This window comes from Pezoporus wallicus, unplaced genomic scaffold (genome assembly GCF_028554395.1).
Source record: "Pezoporus wallicus isolate ANWC-B61680 ecotype Strahan unplaced genomic scaffold, APGP_CSIRO_Pwel_v1 contig_7505, whole genome shotgun sequence".
Lineage (NCBI taxonomy): Eukaryota > Metazoa > Chordata > Aves > Psittaciformes > Psittacidae > Pezoporus > Pezoporus wallicus.
In genome coordinates this window covers 2,755,083-2,778,888 of record NW_026638908.1, presented here as the reverse complement: position 1 = coordinate 2,778,888, position 23,806 = coordinate 2,755,083, and the positions used below count along the sequence as shown (strand labels likewise).

General features: G+C 38.5%; 1 protein-coding gene across 4 annotated transcripts in view; it reads left to right on the top strand.

Moving 5' to 3' along the window:
* HS3ST5 (heparan sulfate-glucosamine 3-sulfotransferase 5) overlaps nucleotides 1-15,545 on the top strand; it is a 203,575-nt gene extending 188,030 nt beyond the window's left edge. For all 4 annotated transcript variants that reach the window (XM_057413203.1, XM_057413200.1, XM_057413202.1 and 1 more), the window contains 2 exons: nucleotides 9,069-9,207; nucleotides 13,796-15,545. In XM_057413203.1, the coding sequence (XP_057269186.1) occupies nucleotides 9,101-9,207; nucleotides 13,796-14,726 (1,038 nt within the window). In that variant the 5' untranslated portion in view covers nucleotides 9,069-9,100 and the 3' untranslated portion in view covers nucleotides 14,727-15,545. The remainder of the gene's footprint in view (nucleotides 1-9,068; nucleotides 9,208-13,795) is intronic.
* Nucleotides 15,546-23,806: the final 8,261 nt, after the last annotated feature.

Below are 23,806 nucleotides of genomic sequence, written 5' to 3'. Positions count from 1 at the left end.
AACACCTGGCTGCTGCAGACAAGAGCTGTCTCTCTTTGTTTTCCTTTTCTTTTCCACCCAGATGGGGGTATGAGGTTTCATGCAGACCAGTACAGCAGTGTAATGCTGGCCTTTAAAACACATGCACAGCAGACAATCACAGCTCTTCCATTTTCAGAGAAAACTGTTAACAGGTCTCCCACTCTCACAGAGGCATTGTAACAAGTTCCTGGTTAAACTGCTATTGATATTTTCACTTAGATTTCCACGTTAAAAATAGTCAGCACTACTTAAGGAAGTGTTGTGGTCAGGGCTTACAGTTATTTTTCAAAAATAAATGAGTGGCCTTTAGGATCAAGTTTTTAAACTCCCTTTCTTCCTGTTCCCCCAGTAGAAACCCCATGGAATACCCAGACACAGAAATACATAAAAAGGTATGACAGAGAAAGCGGAAAGGTAATAAAGGGTGGCTAGACAGATGTGGTGTAGTCAGAGACATGGGCTGGAAGAATGCCCTTTGCAGCACTGTTCAGAAAGCATGTGAATGGACTACAGTTGTACTGGCCAAGGCCAGAGAAAAGACCACCACAGCAGTTAGGATAAAAAGGTGAAGGGAAGTCACAGCAAAATTTAAATATTTAGGTATGTAACAGACTCCGTCTTTGGGACATTTATGCAGAAAAAAAGCTATGAAATTTGGCTTGCATATAAGGTTTCAGAGAGTAGTCTGAGCTATGTCTCAGATTAGGGGGCTGAGTAAAAGCCAAAGATGCTGCTGATCCAGAATGAATATAGGTGCTCCATATTAGTGTGATGTGTATTCATCAGTAATGGGGCAGTCCAGAATATGAGTTTGGACAAGAGAAAAGAGATGAGCACGTGTGCTACATGAAGACATGCAGACAGGCAAGAGAGAGCGGCCTGGTCCACACTACACCCAGAGGAAGCTGAGACTGTGTAAGAAGCAAATCACAGAGTCACAGAAGCTGAAGCCGAACAGGACCATGAGAAGATGTCATTATAATTAGTTGTCTTGCAGTATCTTGCAGGATTATCTCACTGCTTGTATCACTGCTACTTAACTCTATTTTAGCAGCCAGAGTAAGACATAGCTGTGCAGGCAGTATTAATGAAGAACACAACATGAGGGCTGACGGCAGTCTAGCTAGGCCAGTGTACCTGGCCTGAGGAACAAGGACTAAGATTAGGCTGCAACAAAATTTTCAGACTCACCCAAATTACTTTTTTATAATATAACCATATATGCACAGAAGGGGGGGGGTGGGGGGGGGTGGGGGGGGGTGGGTTACCTCAGACTGGATTTTTTCCTCACTGGGAGGTAAAAGCCATGGGCAAAAATCTATTTAGGTGTTTTTACTGTAAATGCAGTGTACCAGCAAAATATATTTGCAGCTTGGTTAAATTGTTTCTGGTAGTCTTCCCATCAATGCTTTTGACTCCTAGTAATATTTTGTATTTAAGTCACTTTTGCTTCTTCTCTAAAGGAAAGTCACAGAAAACAGAGACTGAAAACAAAGCTGCATGAGGCCATCTAGATTTGCCATCATAACAGCTAAGAGGAGAATTAGCCTAAATTGTCTGCCAGTTTTAATTAATTAAAGAACCTGAAAACAGTTTTCATATGTTTTATTTCAGGTATGGTATTATTTGGGAAAAGCCAATTTTTTCTAGCAAAAAAAAAAAAAGGGCAGAAGAAAGCTCTGCATATGTACCTGCTTACCTTTCTGAGAAAAAAAAAACCTGCTTACTCTCAATGTGACAGTGCTATTTGCCTCCCTTTGTGATTTCTCTTTTGACTTATGCAGTTATTCCTCTACTCTTCCATTTCACTGCATTTCCTCCTCAATCTCCTTTTTCCTTTTTGATTGCTATTTTTATTTGCAGTTGCAATGCCAGCTGGAAAAAACAAGGCTGGTATTCTCTTTTCAAGACTGTGAAATTAGTATATATTATAAATTTTCTACAGTCAGAAATGCATTTCCACAGGTCTTCCATCTTAGTGTCATCAACTCCACCATTCCTGAGAAATGGAGGAGACGAATAAGGTGATCATTTCAGAAGAAAAGGAGGGAAGTAGCTGGGGAAACATCATTAATTCGAAGAAAAGGGCCAACCCTAGGAGATTAATCTTGCGTTTTATGAAGAGCAGTGCAGGGTAATACACTCAGGATGCTGGCAAGGATACAGGCATCTGTATTTTGGACTAATGGAGTCCTATTAAGATCTATGTGCTTGGAAGTGTTCCTAGAGCACTGTAGCTAAGCGTGGATCATGGCAACCTAGTCATCATTCAGCAGAACTCGGCCGCCTGACTCTCCTGCTCAGACGCAATAAGGCAGTTTTCCTAAGCAGATGTGTCTGAGACCTCAAGGGCATCAAGGCGTCTGAGATTCCTAACTACTCTGACAATCTGGCAGCAGATCTGTTTGGCACAGGGCACCACAAAGACAATATCAAGCTTCGGAAGTTTCTCTCTTCCCAGCACCATCTTGCTCAGTGTCTTTTAGTAAGATGCAAAAAGCAAGAAGGGGTCAGGCTGAGAAAACAATGTGATAAAGAGCTGGTTATGGCCTTCTGTACTGTTGTCACTTGACGCAACAGCTACTTAGAGATAACACAACTATGGATACATGAGTCTTGAAGGTGTCTGGTGTTAAATGTCACGTGGGCAGTGGACTAAATAAATAGCCATTACCATTCTCTATCGGCTTGAGAGAACACAGATATTAAGGTGATGAGCTTGGGATTACAAATCACAAATGCTCTTTCAGCACTGATAGTGTGCTAACTTCTGTGAAATGAACATAGGCTTTCTTATCTAGTATTCACATACAGATGCCGATTTTGTGGATGGGCTCCCAGAGTATAGCAGCCTTTCTGGAGAAAGCATCTTACCACTTCTTTGCACAAAGAACTGATGTGAAGGGCAGCTTAAAGCTAGTCCTAGATGCCAAAGCTTTACAATAGCAGGCAAAAAAAAAAAAAAATATATATATTTTTAATTATTGTCACAGCTGGGACATAAGAGTGTAGGAAATCTTTATGTCAGAGTTTATCTGCATCATTCACTCTTTTCCACCAGCTTTTTTTGACATTTTCATCTCCACTGTTTCAGTTAATATGAGTCATGAGGAGAAAAGGACTTGTTTAGTATACAGTAACACTTACCTGAAACTGTGAACTTGTTCTATGTTTTAAACATACTTCCTTCTTTTCTTCCTTCATAACCTGAATCAAGAGTGTGTTAATCTTATTTTATCCAATCTCGCTCTTATGCTAGAGAGAAAAATTTGAAACACTGTTACCACTCCTCAGAATTAAATTTCTTTTCGATATTAAAAAAATGAACCATTAAGAAAAATATCCAAATTCTATTTTTGCAGACTCAGCACTTAGCCATTCCCTCAGAAAAATGGCATTTTCAAAGCTTTCAGTTCCCATTATCCATTTCATTTTACTGTGTCAAAAATGTGAAGAATTTTGTCTGTTCTTAGGCTATTCAATGCTATTGAGAATAATAAATCTTTTCCCCAATGAAAAATCATGTTCTACTTTGTCATGATTGTTCTACCTCTTTAATACAGCCCACAAGGTGCAGTAGAACTGCTGTAATTGAGCCACCAAAGTGAAGGGCCTGGGGAAGAAGTACAATGGGACTGTGTCTTTTTCTTGCCACTGGTCTAGACTTCCTTCACTGGTGAGATAACACAAAGTGAAAGGGAGGACCTGGAGGAGGTTAAAGAAGGAGCAGGAGCATGACTGGCTCTTCCAGCCAGACCATAAGGAAGATCATAAGCTGATGAGATGATGCACACAATTTGAGGGATAAATCCCCTCCTTTCCCAAACCTCATGTGATTTCCTACTCCAGAAAAAGTCTAAATGCTTGATTTGTATGAACTTTACTCACAGTGATAAATGCAGGAAGCTGTAGTTAACATTCAAGAAACATAATACAAAATCAAGAGAAATGGAAATGTGACAAGTGATCAGTTCTGAGTTGTTTTCTCAGTCACAGTGTTTAAATTCCACATTAACTCAAAGATCTTTCTGCAGTGTACGAAGACAAATATTTGTTGGTCAACAGATGACCCTTGTTAGTGTGCAAAATTAAAAAAAAAATCTATGCCAACTGATTGATAAATTAATCTAAAAAAAAAAGCCTCTTCTTTCAGCATCCTTTGTGCATATTTGCCTGTGGTTTGTACTTCTCTTTGATTAATCGCATCACTCCATCAGGACTGTTTCTCTTCAGTCTGTTTATGAAAGGATTATATGTTGCCTTTCTTTCTTACACTTCTATTTATAACTAACCACATGCTATTCATTTATCTGTAGCATCTTCTCATTTTGACTCCATGTGTCCAAAAATTTCCCTCTGATCATTTTCAAGCAAGCTCCTTGTGAACTTCTTGTCTCATTGTCTGTTTATTCAGAATAGGTTATTACAGCAACAGCTTCTGTTTTCAGTGAGTCTGCACAATTTGCAGTGTTATCAAATTTAGACTTTTACCAGTAGTACCATCACTGGTGTGCTCTTTTTCTGTTTTCTCTTACTCATTTGAATTTGACCTGACTCGAACCTAAAACTAACTTTTATGGGAGTTCACTGAAAATTCACATTGTTTATCCAGGACATGCAATATCTTCCTTTATCCATGATCACATCGTCTTCTTAGGAAAAGTCCATGTGTTTTTTGGTTGGTATTATCAACAGAGTTCTACATAGTTGTACTGTGTTTTCTTGGCAATAACCCCAGTCCTCTTACCAGCAAGTACATGGGGAACATGGGGAATGGAGTTGGGTGAGGCATTCACATCAATAGAGAGAAGGCTGCTTTCTAGGGCTAAATGAAGCTTCTTTATTTAACTTTATTTAACTTTACCATGTCAACCTAAAAAGTTAGATCAGATGTGCATCTGAAATCACAAAGCACATTACATTTTTTTCTCTACATGATGTTGCACACACTTTCATTTCTAGAAATTATGCATTCCATACTGTGGGTTTTTTGTGTTCTTTGTGCATCATGACACTCTTGGATAGCAAGGAAGGAACTTGCTTTGTATGCATATTTAACTAGATATTTCTGATGTAAGCCCACTGGAAATGTTTAACTCTTTTGGTGGAAAGTTCTACATCCAGCATCCAGCACCTGGAAAAGTTCTGCCTGCAGTTTTCCCAAACCTCCTCAGGCTGGTCAGTATCTTGTGTGGCAGTTCAGCTGTCAACCCTAACAGACAGCAATTTTTTTTTTTTCTTTAAAAAAAACCCCACCCTTATTTGCCTCAAATAACTGCTAAAATCTTGTCACTTTGGATTATATTTTATCTTGCCTTCCAGCTTCTTGTTAAGTTTAAAAGTATGCGTTCCTTACAGAAAACTTTGTGCACCTTATAATATGTCCTGGAATTTTCATTTCTTCCTTTTCATTTCTTCTTTCCATTTCATTTAAGTGTTGCCATGTTAGTCTCCAGCAACATTTCTGCCTTAGGGACCTTCACCTTAATCACATTCTGGTTGTATTTACTCTGTGGCTTAAATAGAAATGGTTTTTTTTCAGTCCTGTCCTCTGTCACGTAGACCTATCTCAGTATATCCATTGCAAGATGCAGCCTTTTCTGAAGCTGAGATATTATTTAACTACAATTTCTTTTCATTAAAAAAAAATCCAACATCTGAGGAAAGTATTATAAAGGTCACAACATCTCTGGAATGAAACTCCTTCAATTGATTTGGAGAAAACTCCAGGAACAAACTTGCCAACAAAGTTTTCAAGTTGACAAGCAGGTATTCTTTATTGCGGCGCCGGGAGTCACAGGGGATAGCTCCTCCTAACGTGTGTCCCCGTATTGCTAGACAAGCCAGCCTTATATAGTCCCTGGGCATACATACATATGCATGAGGCTACATACGGATTACATAATTTTCCAGAAAGTTCCCCGCATGCGCACAAAACTGTGATGGTGGTCTCTGAGGGTTGTTTACTTCTTCCAACAATCTTCATCACTTCTGGCAGCCTTTGAAGCACACCCAGTAGATGCTCATACCAGTTCAATTGGTTCGTTAGCACCAGAGACATAATAATCCTCCTATCCTCCTACTTATCAATTAGTTTAACTGTAGCCCACCCTGGACACCTGCCATTCCCAGATACTCCTTATCCCTGCGTCCTGTTCTTCTAGACTGTTTTTCTTAACATTCATTTTGTACTGTCATAGGGCCTAAGACTACGTCAACTATAATGGTTTATCTTGTACAAGAATTCTCAGTATGTTCTCTAGCTGTACTCTGTTTTTTTAATGTGTATCATGCACCTCAGTAATTTTCCATTGCTACTATTACAGAGCCATCAAACTTAACATTACTTAAAATTGATTCTAAAGGTTTGTATATTTCATTTTGTAATTTTGTGCCTCCCCTTGTCTCACCACGGACTTTAAATTAGATGCTAAAAGTGATAACCAAAATGAAATAAACAAATAAATAATGTTATATTTGCATTTCTAGCGGGTGTTTACTACTTGTCATTCTGTGGAAGATTTTTTGGTTGGTTGGTTGGTTTATTTTTTTTCTTTGAATCTTGTTGCAAACATTAATGTCGGGTCATGAGACTTTCCTTCAGGAAATAGCTCTTTGTTAATTTGATTTCATTATGACCTGATGAACTCCACAGCCTTAGTGAGGCCTGCAGGTAGGACTTAGCTGAGGTCCAAGAGCCTGTACAAGAGAGAATGTGTGGAAAGCACTTTCATTTCATGTACAGAGGGATGCATATGTACGTGTTTTCTGAGAAATACAATTTAGAACTAATTGTTGTAATGCTGAAGTGACAGTTTTACTTAGGGGGACCAGCCCTGAAGGATTTAAAACTGGAAATCTATGAAAATTTGCTATCATCATCATCATGATGTCCTCTTTCCTCTTCTTTAATTAAATAACTTAATTAAAAGAGTAATTAGCAACAACAGATCAACATAGATTTTTCTTAACAATTAATCTTCAGCTATTCTTCCTTGCTTGGTATCTAGAATTCCTCATTTATATGTCATTTTTATGTTTATTTTTCAATGCTAAAAAAATATATACTACAAAAAAGGCACAAGGGTGTCATGTAGTTAAGGCACTAGACAGGGAGTCAGACATTTCACACTGAATCCCACTGGTGCTACAGGTTTTCTCTGTGACCTTGAGCAAATCACTTAATCTCTCTGTACTTCTGCTCCTCATTTATATTTTAAAGGATGATAATACTTCTTCTGTCTCTGTGTTTACATTGCAAACTCCTTTTACTCTGTGTTTTATATAATTCTTGTTGCAATAAGAATCTTATCTAAGAATTCTTATTACAGAGTTGCTTTTACTATGTGAAAAGCAATATATTCTATATGATGAGTTGTCCTGTATGATAGGCTATCCTGAGCTATGACTTAGCTGTATAAGGAGTTACTATTAACACCAGAAGTTCTAAATTTGCAGACTTTGTTTAACAGTGGCCAGTCAAACCCTGCACTCTCACTACCCACTGCTTCTGTATATAGCTATGTGCTTATAATCTATCCCAGTCTTGCCTGCTGCAAATCCGAAGGCTGGAAAAGAAGTGAGCTCAAAGTGAGCTTTGCTAGAACTAAAACATAAGAAACTTGACATCAGAAATTGTTCAAAGTAAGTCAAATCAAAATTCAGTTGAAAAAAAAAAGCAGTCTCTGTTGAAACTATTCCATAATACATGAAACATTCCTTGGTTGAGGGAGTGAGACTATGGATGAGTAGTTCAGGTGATTTATGTTTTTGTTTTTTGTAACAAAAGGATCAATTTGATAATTAAAGCATTCATTTGGTAGGTAGGCAATATAACTTTACATCCCCTGAACTAGTGAGAGGATTTGAACTTAATTCTCCTGTATATGTATAAGAAAACCCAGGACAAGTACAGAGTGAAGAACCACATCATCTTAGACTGCGCTTTTAAAGGAGGAGCTTATCTCTATCCTCAGTTCTTTCAAAAGGTATTACACATGTAATTCTGAGTTTCCTAAACAAGTCTACAGTTCTGAACACAAACTTCATGCCTAGGGAAGATGCAGGCTAAAGACAAACAGTCTTACTCAGCACCTCTTTCTGCCTTACCTAGGGACCTCCTGGTTATTCTGGTTGCATATTTTTGGCACAAGGTCATATCTTTTGACTCTTGCCTGCCTCATATTTAAGACTATTTGAAGCAAAGCTCATTTGTGGGGTTTTGATGGTCTCTGGATCATATCAGAAAAGGAAATTTAAGTCTATGCTTTGATGTTGCTAAAATTTGGGGATATAGGCATGATCAGTTCAGGGATGCTATTTTGTGTCCCATCAGGTTTTGAGATGACAGCCAAGGCTGGTGTCAGCCAAATGAGGTGCCTAAGATGTTCTCCACAGAACAGACCAAGCTGACACTCATCACAGGGAAAGCTTATAGGATGTGGTAGTGTTGAAAAACCATCATTGTACCCACCCCAGCTGCATGCTTCTCAGCTCTGTCACCATGGGCTTGCTGGCAGAGATCAGGAAATACACTAGTTTAGATTTCTCTCCAGCTTGCACTCTAATAATAGTAGAGACAGAGTAAACATGCCCCCATATACTATGTGCACAGGAGCTGCAAGCCTAACTCCTGGTTACTGCTGTCTCACGTGGCAGCAAAGCATTTAAGACTGTTGAAATCTAGCCCAGGCTGATTCTGAAGGGCTTAAAGTCTGATAACATTTACCTAACAAAAGATCCTATTTCAATACAAGCCTGTACACCATCAAGACCCAGAATATGGCTATCAGACAGCCCTAGTAATGGTGGGTGTAGATGAACTGTCACTTCCAGAATTATCACCCTATTCCAGATACATTGCCTGGAGCTACCATGTGGGACAGAAAAGCACTAGCAAACAAAAAAGTTTTAACTACTTATTTTACAGTTTAAAAAGATTTTGCAAGCATGGCTTAATCACTTGCAACAACTGATTAAACGCTACCCTGCATATTGCTTTCTGGTCAGTGCTTTATGTGTTCTTGTCTCTATTCTTGTCTCCATAGACTGAAGAAGTCCTGAAGATTGATGGAGGGCCATGCTATTCAAACAGCAGGCGTTGCTGAGACAGAAGCTCTTTGTGCTAGGCAGCCTTGCTATTGGAAGTCTCCTATATCTAGTTGCCAGAGTTGGGAGCTTGGATAGGTAAGTCACTAAGTAGCAGCTCTCTTAATTTTAAGTGGGCTCAGGCTGAGATTTTGCTTCAAGGATCTGATTATCTTAAATTTTTTTTTAGTGTCTACTCATATATAGAAAGACAGAAGACTGTCTATTCTAGTAGTGGTTTTCATTGTTCTTTTCTCCCCTTTGGAGAAGAGAGTAGGAAAATAGAGTCACAAGTCATCCCTGTCAAAGTATTTCTATCTGTCCATTTGTATTCTAAGCACACTGACACTTGTTTTCAGAGAAGAAATAAACCAGCATCCAGTAAAAATGTCATTACAGTAGGTCATTTTTGTCTGTGTGCATGTGTGTTGATGTCTAGTTTCAGCAAAACAGTTAAGATGTATTTATATATATCATCTTTTCTAAATTTATGAGCAAGCAATTAATGTGCTACAGTGGTAGTTAAAATTAAGTATGAGCCTGCAGAGTAGCTCATCAAGTTTTGAATACTATTTCACTTGAAAGATTGCTTTAGGGTTTGAGAATTGTATCTTAATTAGCCAGTATTTTCTGGAGCTGAATGTGCCAAATAAGTGGGTTTTCTCTGCAAGTCATTTCCTGGAGAGCCGTAGAAAATCCAGCAGAGGAAATCAAAGAGTATTTGGCACTTTTGACCAGCCTGAGTTTTGACTGGTTACTGAGAGTGCAACAGTAGCACTACTTGCACTGACACTGCTGTTTTAGTTACCTTCAAAAATGGCCTGGGATGGCTTTCATAGGTGCTACTCAAAGACAGGATTAAAAAAAAAAAAAAGCTGTTTCAAAAAGGTTGACTGAAACAAGGCTTCAGGATTTCCAGAAGCTGGTAGACAGCTTGTCAGTGCTAATGCTCTATTAGCATCCCTCTTTTAAATTATGGAAAATATTAGTTGAGTTCAAAATTGTGATACAATCCTGTGGGAATATGCAGTGCATGGAAAGTGAATTGAAAACAGATACCTAGAGTCCATTGCTAGGTAATGTTGAGCTCCACCTAAGGTCACTGGGCACCTTCTTCAGCTGCTTAAATCCACTCTAGAAGAGGGAGACTGTACTCAGCTAGGACCAAGTGCCCTGGAAATTAAGCCCCAGAATTTACATCTTCTTTTCCCTGGTGGTCAAAGCACCTCTGAGCTTCAGAGGTGAAAACTTCACTGAGTCTAATGTGATGCTCTAAATGGAGGCAGAAATCCTTACCGGTCCCACAAAAGTATATTTTATGCTCAGAGGCATGAAATCTAATTAACCTCGTGCTATTATCTATGCTTGCACATCTACAGAATTTACTGATGACTATAAAATTATCTCGCCATGGTATTTGACTTGCTGACCTCCTGCAGCAGTGAATTCCACTGGTTTCATATATAATGTTGCCAATGGCAGTAAAATTCAGTTTCATTCTCTTGCAGTACCGAGTGTGAAATATACCACACTGATACAAAGCAGCCCCCTTTTATTTTTTTTTTCTTTGTCATGAAAGAGAGAAAGAGCCACTGGAAAGGATGAGACAAGCATCAATTAACTGGAAATGTTTTTCTGCCTCAGCACTAGGGCACAATCTAAAGTTGTTGAGTCTGTCAGTAAAATGATGCTGAGTGGTTTCAATAGACTTTGGAATAACTAATTGTTCAGGAAGAAATCCAGATTCATTTATGTTTAATTTATGCTGATCTAATTTGAACAAGAGAGCTGGGGATGGCCCACGTTTAATAGCCTCATATTAGGCTCTTCAACAGGAATGTTTTTGAGTTTTCTTAGGCCTGAAGGGAAATTACCACTAGTTTGTCTGATTCATTGAGTCAGAAGGTCCAATAAGCTGAGCACTTCCCTCCAGGGGAGGCCACTGTCCTTCAGATCCTGAGTGTATGGAGCTGCTTCACATGTGGAAGCTCAAACACATTCTGTGCCTAGCAATTTTTAAGAAGACCTGGATCATTCTTGTAAGTTGCTTGACTCCCTCGTTGGAAATACAGGGAGCCTCTGCACCTGATTTCCATGCTCCCAATTGCTCCTGCTGGCATCAGGTTTACGATCCTTTATCGCTGTGACACCTCCATTGGAAGATAATTAGCAAGTATTCTGGATCAGGAGAGACAGCACTGCTACTTGTCACGAAGATTGCCCAGGTTTATTTTAGCTGCTTTGAAATTTTTCAAAACTGAAGTTCCCTAAGATAAATTGTTTTACATTAGGTTTTCTCAGAAAGAGTATTTGTGGAGTTTCACTGTAGTAGTTTGAGAAATTCCCTGTTCTGGGAGAGAAACTCAGTGATATAATAAATGTCATACACTATTTCTTTGCAAAGGACTGTTATTTTAATGAAAAAAAAATTACTCAGATAATTAAAAAAAAAATAACATCTTGCAATATAACAGTAAATAGTTACATCTGGAGATTCAAGTACCAAGAACAGACAGCCTGCTTACTACCAACACTGCCAAGATCTTTTAAAGAGTATTTTTTTATTGTTTAGAAAAAGGAGAAGAAAAGAGAAAAATTAAAAAACCTGAAAAGTAACACTTTTAACACTTTTAACAACATCCAATGTTAGACTAGAGGATATCTTGGGTATTTATTTACTTTTAAAGGAAACCACCCTGTTTGACAAGCTGTTGTGTTACACTGAAGGCAGTGATAAGTGTCTTTTGAGCAAAAGAGATAAAATTAGTTGAGATGGGCCTGAAACTGCTGTTGTGGAATCCTCCTTGCTGAAAACAAATAACAAATACACAGAAGGAGAGGGAAGAGGAGAAGAGAGAAGGCAGCTACAGCTTCTGTTTCTTTTGCTTTTAACTGCCACCTTGCTGCTGCAGAAAGACTTTCCTACGAGCCACACCACAATCTGACCAAACTGTATCACTGTTAAATCAAGACATTGCTTTCTGCGTGGTCTTTTATGTGATTTTGTTGTTGTTTGGTTTGTTTGTGGTTTGGGTTTTTTTAATTGGCAGGTTTGCAGCAACATTTGTTCTCTGCCACCAAGTCAGGCTCTTATTCAGTAGACAGCAGAGCAAAGGACAAGAGCCTAGATGCTGAGAAAAGAAATAACATGAGCTCACTCCTCATCACATTTTCTAATTAGTCTGCAGGACTTAGCTGGAGCTCATGTGAACCTAACAATGTCATCTGGGCTGTTCTTCAGTTCTGTCTGGACAGTCTGTATCTCTCAGCATCTGGATAATCAAGGAAAAAAGCTAGTGGGTCAGCCAGGGGGATCAAACTTATTTTGTTCCAACCATCCATTGTCCTAGCATCATTGTCAAATTAGAGACCTCAAGAAGCAGTGATGGATGGAAAAGCCATAAAGAAATAAATAATTCTGTCCTGAAAGCAGGGTTTGAATAATATACAGTAAATGAGTGAGGGGCCACATGCTGAGAGACCAGAATAAATACTGAATACCTAAACAGCTATTAATGAGCATTGCCCATCTGGTATACTGGCTGAGGCAGGGGTCCTGTGAAAAATAATGGCATGTGGCTGTGTAATTTAAGAACTGTATCATAATATATATGCAGAGCAAGCTCATATTAAAATTGCCTATGCACCCTTTGTTCTTACATATCCTTAATTTTGGAGAGCATAGCTGTGCAAACTTATTAATAATATTTTTTTTAGGACTTTAGAAGCTGTCTCTCCACATCAATTTCATCTTCAGTGCAATATTGGTCTGTATAATTACTAAAGCGCTGAAACAGGAGTGGAGGTGAAGGCTTATTTAAGGTTCTGTAGCAGCAAAATGTTAATGTTTTTATTACTGAGTCATTTCTTAACATTCAATGAAATCAAATACAAGAAAGAAGCGTAAGAAAAGTGGAAAATAGGTGAAATAATTGCAGATGAATATAAAAGAATAGCACAAGAATGTGGGGCAAAAACGCCCCACAGAAGAAAAGAAAATGAGGTTTTGTAGGAGGAAACATTTGTGATGATAAGAAAATCATTGCTGTAATGATGCAGTAAGTGCATTTTTAAAAACTTTTCTTGCCATTCTATCTGTGCCTTGTTAATCATGTCTGATTCAGAACCCTGGTCTTTCTGATTCACAAGGAAACACTGGGCAACTTCCAAAGAGGAAGGAAACTATTGAAAGGTGATGCCTAGAAAGCTGTTTCTCATCCTGTTTGCTTCTCTTCAGTAAAAAGGACAACTCTGGATCAGCAGCTAATAACAACACCACAATGGGAAGTGCAGGAAAGAATTCAGGCCAGAACAGGAAAAATGTTGAAAAGAAACAACTTAAATGAACTGGATTTTTAGATCAAAATAACCAAATAAAATTTCAAATTAATGAGTAGTGTGGGAGGTTAAGCAAGTCTCAAGAAGCCCTGAGAACTGTAATCATAGTGCCTATGCTTCAAAAGAGCAGGAGGGTGGAGTTAGGAGTTACTCAGCTAAATCACAGCAAAAGACCAGAACAAATAAACAATTTTCAAGCAATTTAATCACTGGCAGAATTAAATAAAAGTTGATAGCTGGGCTGCTGACACTGTATTGTAAAAGGTTTCTAAGAGCATGATTGCCTTATAGAGAAAACATGCCTTAAGAGATAGCCTTTTTTTACAAATACCTCTTATTTTGCTTGCAGACTGCAGCCCCTCTGCCCCATCGATGGTCGATTTGGACCCCGTAGCCAGGACGAAATCCCACTGCGAGCTCTGCAGTTCAAGAGAGGGCTGCTCCATGAATTCCGAAAGGGCAATGCCACCAAGGAGCAAATACGACTGCACAATCTTGTCCAGCAGCTTCCCAAGGCCATTATCATTGGGGTGAGGAAAGGAGGCACCCGAGCACTATTGGAGATGCTGAACCTTCACCCTGCAGTGGTCAAAGCTTCTCAAGAGATTCACTTCTTTGACAATGATGAGAACTATGCCAAGGGGATTGAGTGGTACCGGAAAAAAATGCCTTTTTCTTACCCACAACAAATAACAATTGAGAAAAGCCCTGCATATTTTATCACTGAGGAAGTACCTGAAAGGATTTACAAAATGAACTCATCTATCAAATTATTGATCATTGTCAGGGAACCTACCACAAGAGCTATTTCTGATTACACTCAGGTGCTGGAAGGTAAGGAAAGAAAGAACAAAACTTACTACAAATTTGAGAAGCTGGCTATTGATCCTAATACATGTGAAGTGAACACTAAGTATAAGGCAGTGAGAACCAGCATCTACACAAAACATCTGGAGAGATGGTTAAAATACTTCCCAATTGAGCAGTTTCATATTGTGGATGGAGACCGGCTCATCACAGAACCACTGCCAGAACTCCAGCTGGTCGAGAAGTTCCTAAATCTTCCTCCGAGGATAAGTCAGTACAATTTATACTTCAATGCCACCAGAGGGTTTTACTGCTTGCGATTTAACATTGTCTTTAACAAGTGCCTGGCGGGTAGCAAGGGACGCATCCATCCAGAGGTGGATACCTCTGTCATTACCAAATTGCGCAAGTTCTTTCATCCTTTTAATCAAAAATTTTACCAGATCACTGGGAGGACATTTAACTGGCCCTAAACTAAACTTCATACAACACTTTCTGTTGCACCTGAGACATGCAATAAATGTCTCTGCTAAAATATGCACTTTTCATAGACACGGCTGTCAAAGTAACTTTTTTTCATGCATAAGTGTACATACGCAGTGTGTGACCAAATATATGTGGGAACAATTTTTTCTACAGAGTAGTAACTAACATAAATTTACTGTCAGCATAGTTGCATCTTTTAAGATATAATAACAAAGGGAAAGGAGGTATTTAGGGAAATAAAGTCAGACACTGTTGAAAGGGTCAGTGTTCCTCTCGCTTAGTGAAGTGTTTATGTGACATACTTATTGATCTAAGCAGAACACTAGTTTATGCCATAAAAATTCATGTCAAAAGTCTGTGAAGCTGTGAGAAAGCATAATCTTCAGGCTATATTTGGTATGTATATTGCTAAAGGAATACTGACGCTTTAAACACAGTGCTGAATTTTTACAATGAGAGTGGATAGTACTATTTTCTTATTATTTGAAATTAATATCTGATCTCATACAAACTACATTGTTTCAGAGTTCCTGTGGTGAGTTTGCACTATTGTTTTATTGTATGGACCATAGTGTCACTTGTAGCATGTCAATCGTGTCAAAAAAAAAGTCAAATAATTTTTTTCTTCTATGCTTGTGTGTCAACAAAGCTAAACATCATGTACATAGTGTACAATGTTTGTAAATACTGGTTTCACACTAAGTAATTCTATTTTGTAAACTGAATATGGCTATTTAATTTATTGTGAAAATTAAATTTATTGTGGTATTTAAAAATGGAATGGATTAAAATTACCTATACGCGCAGTGGCTTTTCAGCTTTACTTGACGTACATCACTGTGGTCGCTTAGCCCAGACAGATCACGTGTATGTGTGTGAGAGAGTACTGTGTGTGTAAACTTAGTTTCTAGACAGTTGAGAAAACTGAAACGTGGTGTAGCTGAGTTTATTAAAAAACTCATCCATCTGGGAATCTGGTTTAACACACACCTCAAAGAACATCATTGCTGTTCTGTTGCAGCACTTTGCTGTAATTAATTCAGTTGCAGTAGCGTGTGAGCTAAAAAATGACTGTAGAAGCTTACTGTAACCAGGTGTATCAAAAAAAAGCAGAGCCACCATTAAAACCAAAACAACAGACAGAAAAACATGATTAGAAGAAAAGTTATAGAGATTTCAGCACCAAAAGATGGTGGTGTTTCAGAAGTCAAAGTAAACAGTTGTCATACCTCTGCTTTTATCTGGTAACATATGCACCTGCTCCAAACAACCAAGCACAGTGTTGTTATTACTGGTATAAACATACAGCTAATGTTGCCATTCAGTAAGTGCCAAGAAATTAGTTCAGGAAATAAGTATTTTCATGCTTTATACATTGTGTGGCTCTTAAAAGATTCATAAGCAAAAGAATAAAAGCAATTGGAAAATGTCTTTTAAAAGAAGAAAAAAGAATGAAAAAGAAAACACAAACTACCCAACCAAAACAGAAAACAAAGCACCAACCACTTCAAACCCAACATCTAAAGATTAATGGGGACACAGATTTTGGAAGGCATCCAGAACGTGAATATTCTGAGCTATATGGTAGCAGAGTAGTTGGTGGTTCAGATTATAATAAGATCACATTTTCCCTGTGGGCTGTTTATCTTGCTCAGTGATTTGGAAGCATCGGTTTTCTAAATAAGTGATTTTTAAAACTCTTGTGAGAGATTGCTACTTGTCTTGCTGTATCTTTAATCATATGTGCTAGCACTGTGAGCAATGTGCCCTTTCTACATGCTGCTTCAAAGCCTTGCCAACAAAACATGGTAGAACATATGTGAAATTTTTCCCAGTAGCTACAATGCTACTCACTGTTTTCCTGTATAAGACTCCTTTATCCTGCCCACGTCCAGATATAAAAGCTGAGATATTTAACTCACCTAATAGTGTTCAGTGAGGAGATTTTATCCACTTTAACATTTTTATGATTTTCAGGTAAGCAGACAGATTCCAGGTGGCTTTGGTTGATACTTACTGGCTTTATATAGCCCTGACTACAAATTACAACTGAAGGCTGAGAAGTATTTTCAATGAAAGGGACAAATGAGGACAAAGCCATCTCTAAGCATAAAATATCCATTTGAAATGAATATCTTTCTGCATTGATCAGAAAAATCACAGAGCCTGTGATCTAACAGGCACGACTACACACATTCCTGTTAAAGTCAGCTGGCTTAACTCCAGTTTATCATTTGCAATTTTGGAGACACACGGATAAATTTAGGCCATATCTTACACAAATCTGGTTCAGAAAGCACAGAGGAATAGTCAGGAATAGCAGGGGAGGAAAGAGGATTCAGATGCATTGCAATGTATTAAGAAACCTAAAAGAGCAGGAGAGTGATTCACTTTCACTGAGCCTGCAATGCAACGTCCTCAAGTCTTTTTGACATGACATAGTGAAAAGAAAATTTCCAAACTGAATCTTAATACATAGATCCAACACACCACCCAAAGCACACTCTTAGGTTAATGGGGATTTTGCTGCAGTATTCATAACGGGTTTGAGAAGTTCTGACTTTATGGTATTTACTTCTTCAGGTGCAATTTGTTAATAATTCATTTCAGCATCTATGCTTTGCTTTCCAAATACTGAGTGAATCATTTCTATTCAAATTGATCATGAGTGTTCAGACTGGAAAGAGCACTCTTAGCTTGAATTTATGATTACAGAGTGATGCACAGCTATATGAAGTTGCAGCTGTTAACTCATGGCATTCAAGTTCTCTAAACACTTTGCATTTTTCGCATTTTCTGTACCATAAAATTGCAGGCTTCCCAGCTCTGATAAATGTTTGGATTAAAACTGCTAATATTTCTGTACATTTTTATCAAATTTTCTCAGCTGTTATTTAAACTACATAGAACAATAATTTGCAGCACAAAAGAATATCTGAGATGAATTTGAAATTGTATTTTCAGGAATCACTGTATAGATAGATAAAAGACTGCCATTTGGAGATCAGTGATTCAGTTACCCCACTATACTGCCTTTTCTTAAACAGAAAAGTGAGCATAATTAAAATGTATTTGCCCCATTTTAATGTTTGGGTTTTTTTTATTTTGGCGTGATGTCTAAGAATACAAGAGAAAACATTTTTAGCAACAAATTAGTTCAAGAGGGGCAATGGGCACAGACTGAAACACAGAAGGCACGTCTGAATATCAGGAAAATCTTTTTTACTATGAGGCTCACTAAGCACTGACACAAGCTGCACAGAGTGGTTGCAGAGTCCCCATCATTGGAGATACTCAAAAGCCATCTGGTCCTGGGCAACTGGCTCTGGGTGGCCCTGCTCAAGAAGGGGGAAGGAGCCTCCTTTCAACCTCAACCATTCTGTGATACTGTGAAGATCTCCCTCTACCATTAACATTCATCTTAAATATTGCCCATTAGTTCAGCATCCCACAGACCACAGAGGAGGTCCAAGCCCAATGTCACAAGCCAGTCCAGTCATCTTTCAAACTCAAGCTATGAAAACACTACTGTGCACATTTACTCCCTGGTGAGCTGACATAATTCATACTGGAACCTATGGAACTTATTGGGACCATCCAAGTGGAAAAAATGAGGAAGTAACTTAGAGAAATCTTCCTGTTTTTGCATCCTGGATGACCTCAGCAGTGAAGTTGAGTGGCAGAGGATACTGTAATATAAGGCCCATAGCAAGTAAACTTCCAGAAAAAAAGAAGCCCACAGTGAGCAATGCATGGAATTCTGTACAGCAAGACACTGATGTATACTCAGAAACTTGGGCAATAGAGCCATTAAAATTTGTTTCACTGATGTCTGTTATTTAAATTTTCTGCAGTACCTACTTATATTAGCAGCTACTTATACTGGATACATGCCTTAGGGATATATCCAGACTGCTGCATGAATGCAAAAGATTCATGTTTGAATGTACGTGCTAAAGATTTAACTTACATTGCTTCTCCTTTTTGATTTGAGTAATATATAAGATCAAACTGTAGATCGTAATTTGAAGAAAACAGAAGCAAAAGTTCAATCAACCCACAAACACGACAATGAAGTTTTAGAGAAACTTCATTTCCTTGTCCTCAATATAGGCTCCTTGACAATGATGAGACTTGTTGAAATCATTATCTAGCAAGATATATCTATTTTACTCTAAACAATGAAATGTTAGCAACAGTGAGAAAATAAAGGTCCTATAAAATTACTGTGTGAAACTTTCAAATGATACTTTCTTAATGGATGAAACTTTTTTACTTAAATGCTCAGACACCTGTCTAAGGTGCTAGTTCAGAAATTTCATGGATTTAAGGATTCTCTAAATTCTACAATTCTGCTTCCAGACATTTTCGGTTTGATGGAATAAACTCATTGTTACACTGCAGTACCTAAATCCCATGCTGAAGTCATTGAATGCAGTTATTTTGCAAATATGATTTCACACATGCAACTGGTTTATCTCCCATGCAGTAGAGTGCTCTAGCAAAAGGTGTTTGCTTGCAGTTTAAGTGATACCTCTCATTGAAGTTTTAGCAGTGCTAGAGAATGTTCTAGAAATAGCGTATGTCTGAAAGAAGTTATGCACTTCCTTTGAAAGGCCAAAGACAGAGCCATCCTTGGAAAGGATTTTTAATACCCACTCAGAAAAGTTCAAGGCCTCACTTCTCCTAAAGCAGTTAGTGCTGGAGCAAGGAGAAAATGTCAGGAGTTGAATGTTACAGGGAGTAGTATTTCTGCTTTCATTTAAAATAGGATAAAATGCTATTTCTTTTCTGTGTACAAACAACTTTAGAAACCAGGTTTGTAGAAGCCTACAATCCCATGGCAGTTTAAATCAACCCACTGATGCCTGACAAGATCCCAACCTCCCTGGCCACATAATGTGTTCTTTCCTTCTCCTTTGTACTGACTCTCATGCTTACTGCTTCTTCCACATGGAGCTGCTTCACTTCACTATGCAAGCAGAAGACTAACCTGTCCTAAAAAGGTGAGTAACATCACTAAAAAATATCCTGGGTCAAAGAAAGGTATTTTCAAATCAGGATCTGTCACTAGAAGTGGCCAATAACTAATGCCTCATGAAGGCCATAAAGACAAGGAAAGCATGAAGACAGTTCCAAACTAATGTTTTGCAGTCATCAAATGTCTCCACTGTGAGAGGGATCTAGAAAGCCCTTGAACCCCCTGACAAGGTGCTCCTGAGCTACGTTCTATATTCTCCCCTGTTACTGTTTTTCAAGACTGGATGTACAAAATGAACCAGAGAAGATTGAGTAGTACCTTTAAAATCTGATAATGAATATAATGATATGGCAATAGAAGTTTTATTTTCCTTCCTAACTCACTTTGAAAATGCTATTACTTGTTTTATTAGTTTCTTAAAAATACTTACCATGCTACTTTAGACTCATTGGAGATCCCTGACAGATGTGGTTCTCAGATTTGTAAAAGACTGCAGCAACAGAATAAGGTATGGTAAATTTTACTTTTTAAAGAGCTTTTTTTGCAGAGAAAAGGACTTATGATGACTGTTTTAAAGATATTTTTAATAGTAATCTCCAACATTTTTTGTTATTGTATCTGTAAAATCCAAGGACACCAACTGGCTACTAGGCTACAGTACTTAGTCTTCTAATTCAGTGTCAGTGTTCAGTCTATTGTGTAAAATTTACTGCATGGAGGAGAAAAAGAATATTTAAAAACATTAACAACATAGATCTGGTCAGTCTCAGATTGCCGTATAAGGATTTTGTTACTGAAGGCTCATGCATGTTACTGAAATAGTGATGTACCCAGGCTAATCATCATTACTCCCTTAAAGTTGATTTTTCCTTCATTTATTAGTTTCTCTAAGGAGATGCTTTATGTGTGATATCCCACAACACTCTTCTACCACCTGATCAGCTCTGGCTATTCTGTTCTTTAAAGCCTGATTTACCTTCTGACAACCTTGAGACAGACCTAATAAACTCATCTTCAGAACTACCAACTATTACTAACTGCATTTACCTTCATAGGGAAAGGATTTTCAATTCTTTCTGCAATACTGCACCGATGAAAGAGTCAAGCCCTTAGAGAACATCCATGTGTTATCAATCTGGATACCAGCCTTTTTCCCAGGGCTTGAATTGACAAGTGCAAGAAAAGCACAGAAAACACTAGAATGCCGTCATCCATCTGCTGCACCGTGCTTAGCATATGGTAAATAAGATTACCTGCTGTTCTGAGATTGCTATTAAAACTGGCAGTATCAAGACTTTAGGGGCTGATGTTGACCAAACTACATGACTCTTTTTCTAGCTTACTTTCAGTTTAAATTTGACTCTATCCAACTCCATATCAGTTACAAAGTTCTCTCTCATGGTGCACTGTCCCTGAAATGTATGCTTTGTGAGACTGAAAAAGAAACAGCAGCAGAGGCTGACACCATCTTTGCCACTGTGACTGCAGAGAAACATTGCAGCACAATGAATTTAATTCTGCTGATGTCCTTGTGTTTCCTAGCTGATTCTCTCTAACAACGTCCAAAACAATCTCCCTGCAGCAGCAGCGATCACTACTTTAGAAGGTTAACGCTTCTATGAAAGCATCCTGATTATTGATCAGGATTCATGCAAAATATTAAACATCTATGTATTTTGAACAGATTGCAGTCTTCTGATGCAGTACATATACTGTACACATAATACATGGCAAATCATAGGACATGACAAGGAAACACTTCAAACTATCTAATGTTATGCCTCAGGCTGATTAAATAAACAAAAAGAAACATGACAGACTCATGCACATCTTACTCTTGGCCTTAATTGCAAACAACTGTTTTGTAATGTATGAGGCCTTTGCCATCCAATTCCTTGGCTGATTTTCTACTGATGAAAGACTTTCCACTTCATTGAACTGTGAAGGCATCATTTCTACTCCAAACCCATGGAGACAGAAGAATTAATTTACAATTCCCTACTATATGAAAAAAGTGATAGGCATCTCATAAGAGGTGGGACTAGCAGCAGCACTATTACAAACTTCATCCTCAGAAAATTGTTCCAGCTGTTACAAGCTCCTCAGTGTAGCTCCACAGGAACAGAAAGAAGTCTTTTTACTATGGACGGCTGTGGTACATCACAGTGCCTTGCAAAGAAGCAGCCCTGATCTATAGGATTGGTGAAGCAAAACCATCATTTGTTTTAAAAGACGAAAAGCACCACATATGCTATGCATTGAAAGGGCCAGACTCCATCAAGGAGGTAAAGGAAACAATGGTTTGGTTTGTTTTTTTTAAGTGAATGGCCAGTCTTGCAAGAGGTAGTCATGTTTAATTATCACTGCATCAAGTAGTAATTAGCAATGCATATCCGGCAGTTAATGTTACACCTTCAGGCTCATTTGGATCAATTTGCTCTGAAGGCCCACAGAATTAACAGGAGGAGAAACTTGCACTCACTGCTGATTAGGGAAAAATTCTGACTATGTTTCCATCCTGGAGTCTAAAATTTCCACCTGCATACACCTGGTCTGCCCTGGTACAGTGGACTACCATTCTATCCGCTGATAACAAAAGGGGAACAAGTACAGCTACTAACACAAGTTCATTTATAGTTAAGATCCAGTAAAATTTCCTTTTGCAAAGCCACAAAGGCTTTATCCTAAAATGTTGTAAATTGACATTAAATATTTCACAGCTGTCATGTTCACTTCTACTTTTGACACTTAGATATTAAAAGAAATCCAGAATATAGCTATTCAGGTATCTTATCAAGATCAAGCCTTGCAGCTACTTAAACACTCCAAACTTCAGCTCTTACTCAATTTAATAGATTGCAATAGCAATGACATAAAATGCTGAGTTACTCAATAAATAAAAGTAGCAGCAATGCATTTTTATATTGCATAAAAGAGTAGAAACAATCACAGGACTAGGCTAAAATTGTAGGTACTTTCTTAGAATCATAGAATGAGAGAATAGTTAGGGTTGGAAAGGACCTTAAGATCACCTAGTTCCAACCCCCCTGCCATGGGCAGGGACACCTCACACTAAACCATGCCACCCAAGGCTTCGTCCAACCTGGCCTTGAACACTGCCAGGGATGGAGCATTCACAACTCCCTTGGGTAACCCATTCCGTTGCCTCACCACACTCACAGTAAAGAACTTCCTCCTTATATCTAATCTAAACTTCCCCTGTTGAAGTTTTAACCCATTCCCCTTGTCCTATCACTACAGTCCCTAATGAATAATCCCTCTCCAGCATCCCTATAGCCCCCCTTCAGATACTGGAAGGCTGCTATGAGGTCTCCACGCAGCCTTCTCTTCTCCAGGTTGAACAGCCACAACTTTCTCAGCCTACCTATGGGAGGTGCTCCAGTCCCCTGATTATCCTCGTGGCCCTCCTCTGGACTTCTTCCAACAGTCCCATGTCTTTTTTATGTTGAGGACACCAGAACTGTACACAGTACTCTGAGTGAGGTCTCAAGAGAGGAGAGGGGCAGGATTTCTTTTCCTGTTGTTCCTAAGTGTTAGTCTACTCTTCCTGCCAACATTTTTGTTCAACCCCAAAAGTGCACTGAGCTAATTCCAAAGGCTGTTTATACTTATGCTGTGGCTAGGATATTCTTTGAACATATGAGACAAGCATTCAAATTCTCCCAAGCTGATGAAATTCTTAATGTAAGGTAGCCAAAACTGTACAAAACAGAACTGCTGGTGAAGCAAAGCTGTGTGCTATGAATCCTTGCTAGGCTTGCTAAGCATCAGCTGATCTTGTACAGCCTCCTCAGGAAGCCTAATGGATGAATGCCATAAAGTCATGGAGAGGCAAAGGGCTGTACTGATATATCTGGTGTAGACATTATTGGTTACTAAATCACTGAAGGCACTGTCCTCACTCACAGTAAGGGTAACCTAGCACCTATTCCTGGATTACAAATTCTACAAGGTTATTGCAAAGTTTAGGCATTGCAAAAGTGATCCCCAGTACCCCAAATGTCTTGGAATAACACCCTTGAACAAGAAAATCTTATGTGAGAAGCCATGCTTTAGGTCTGAAAT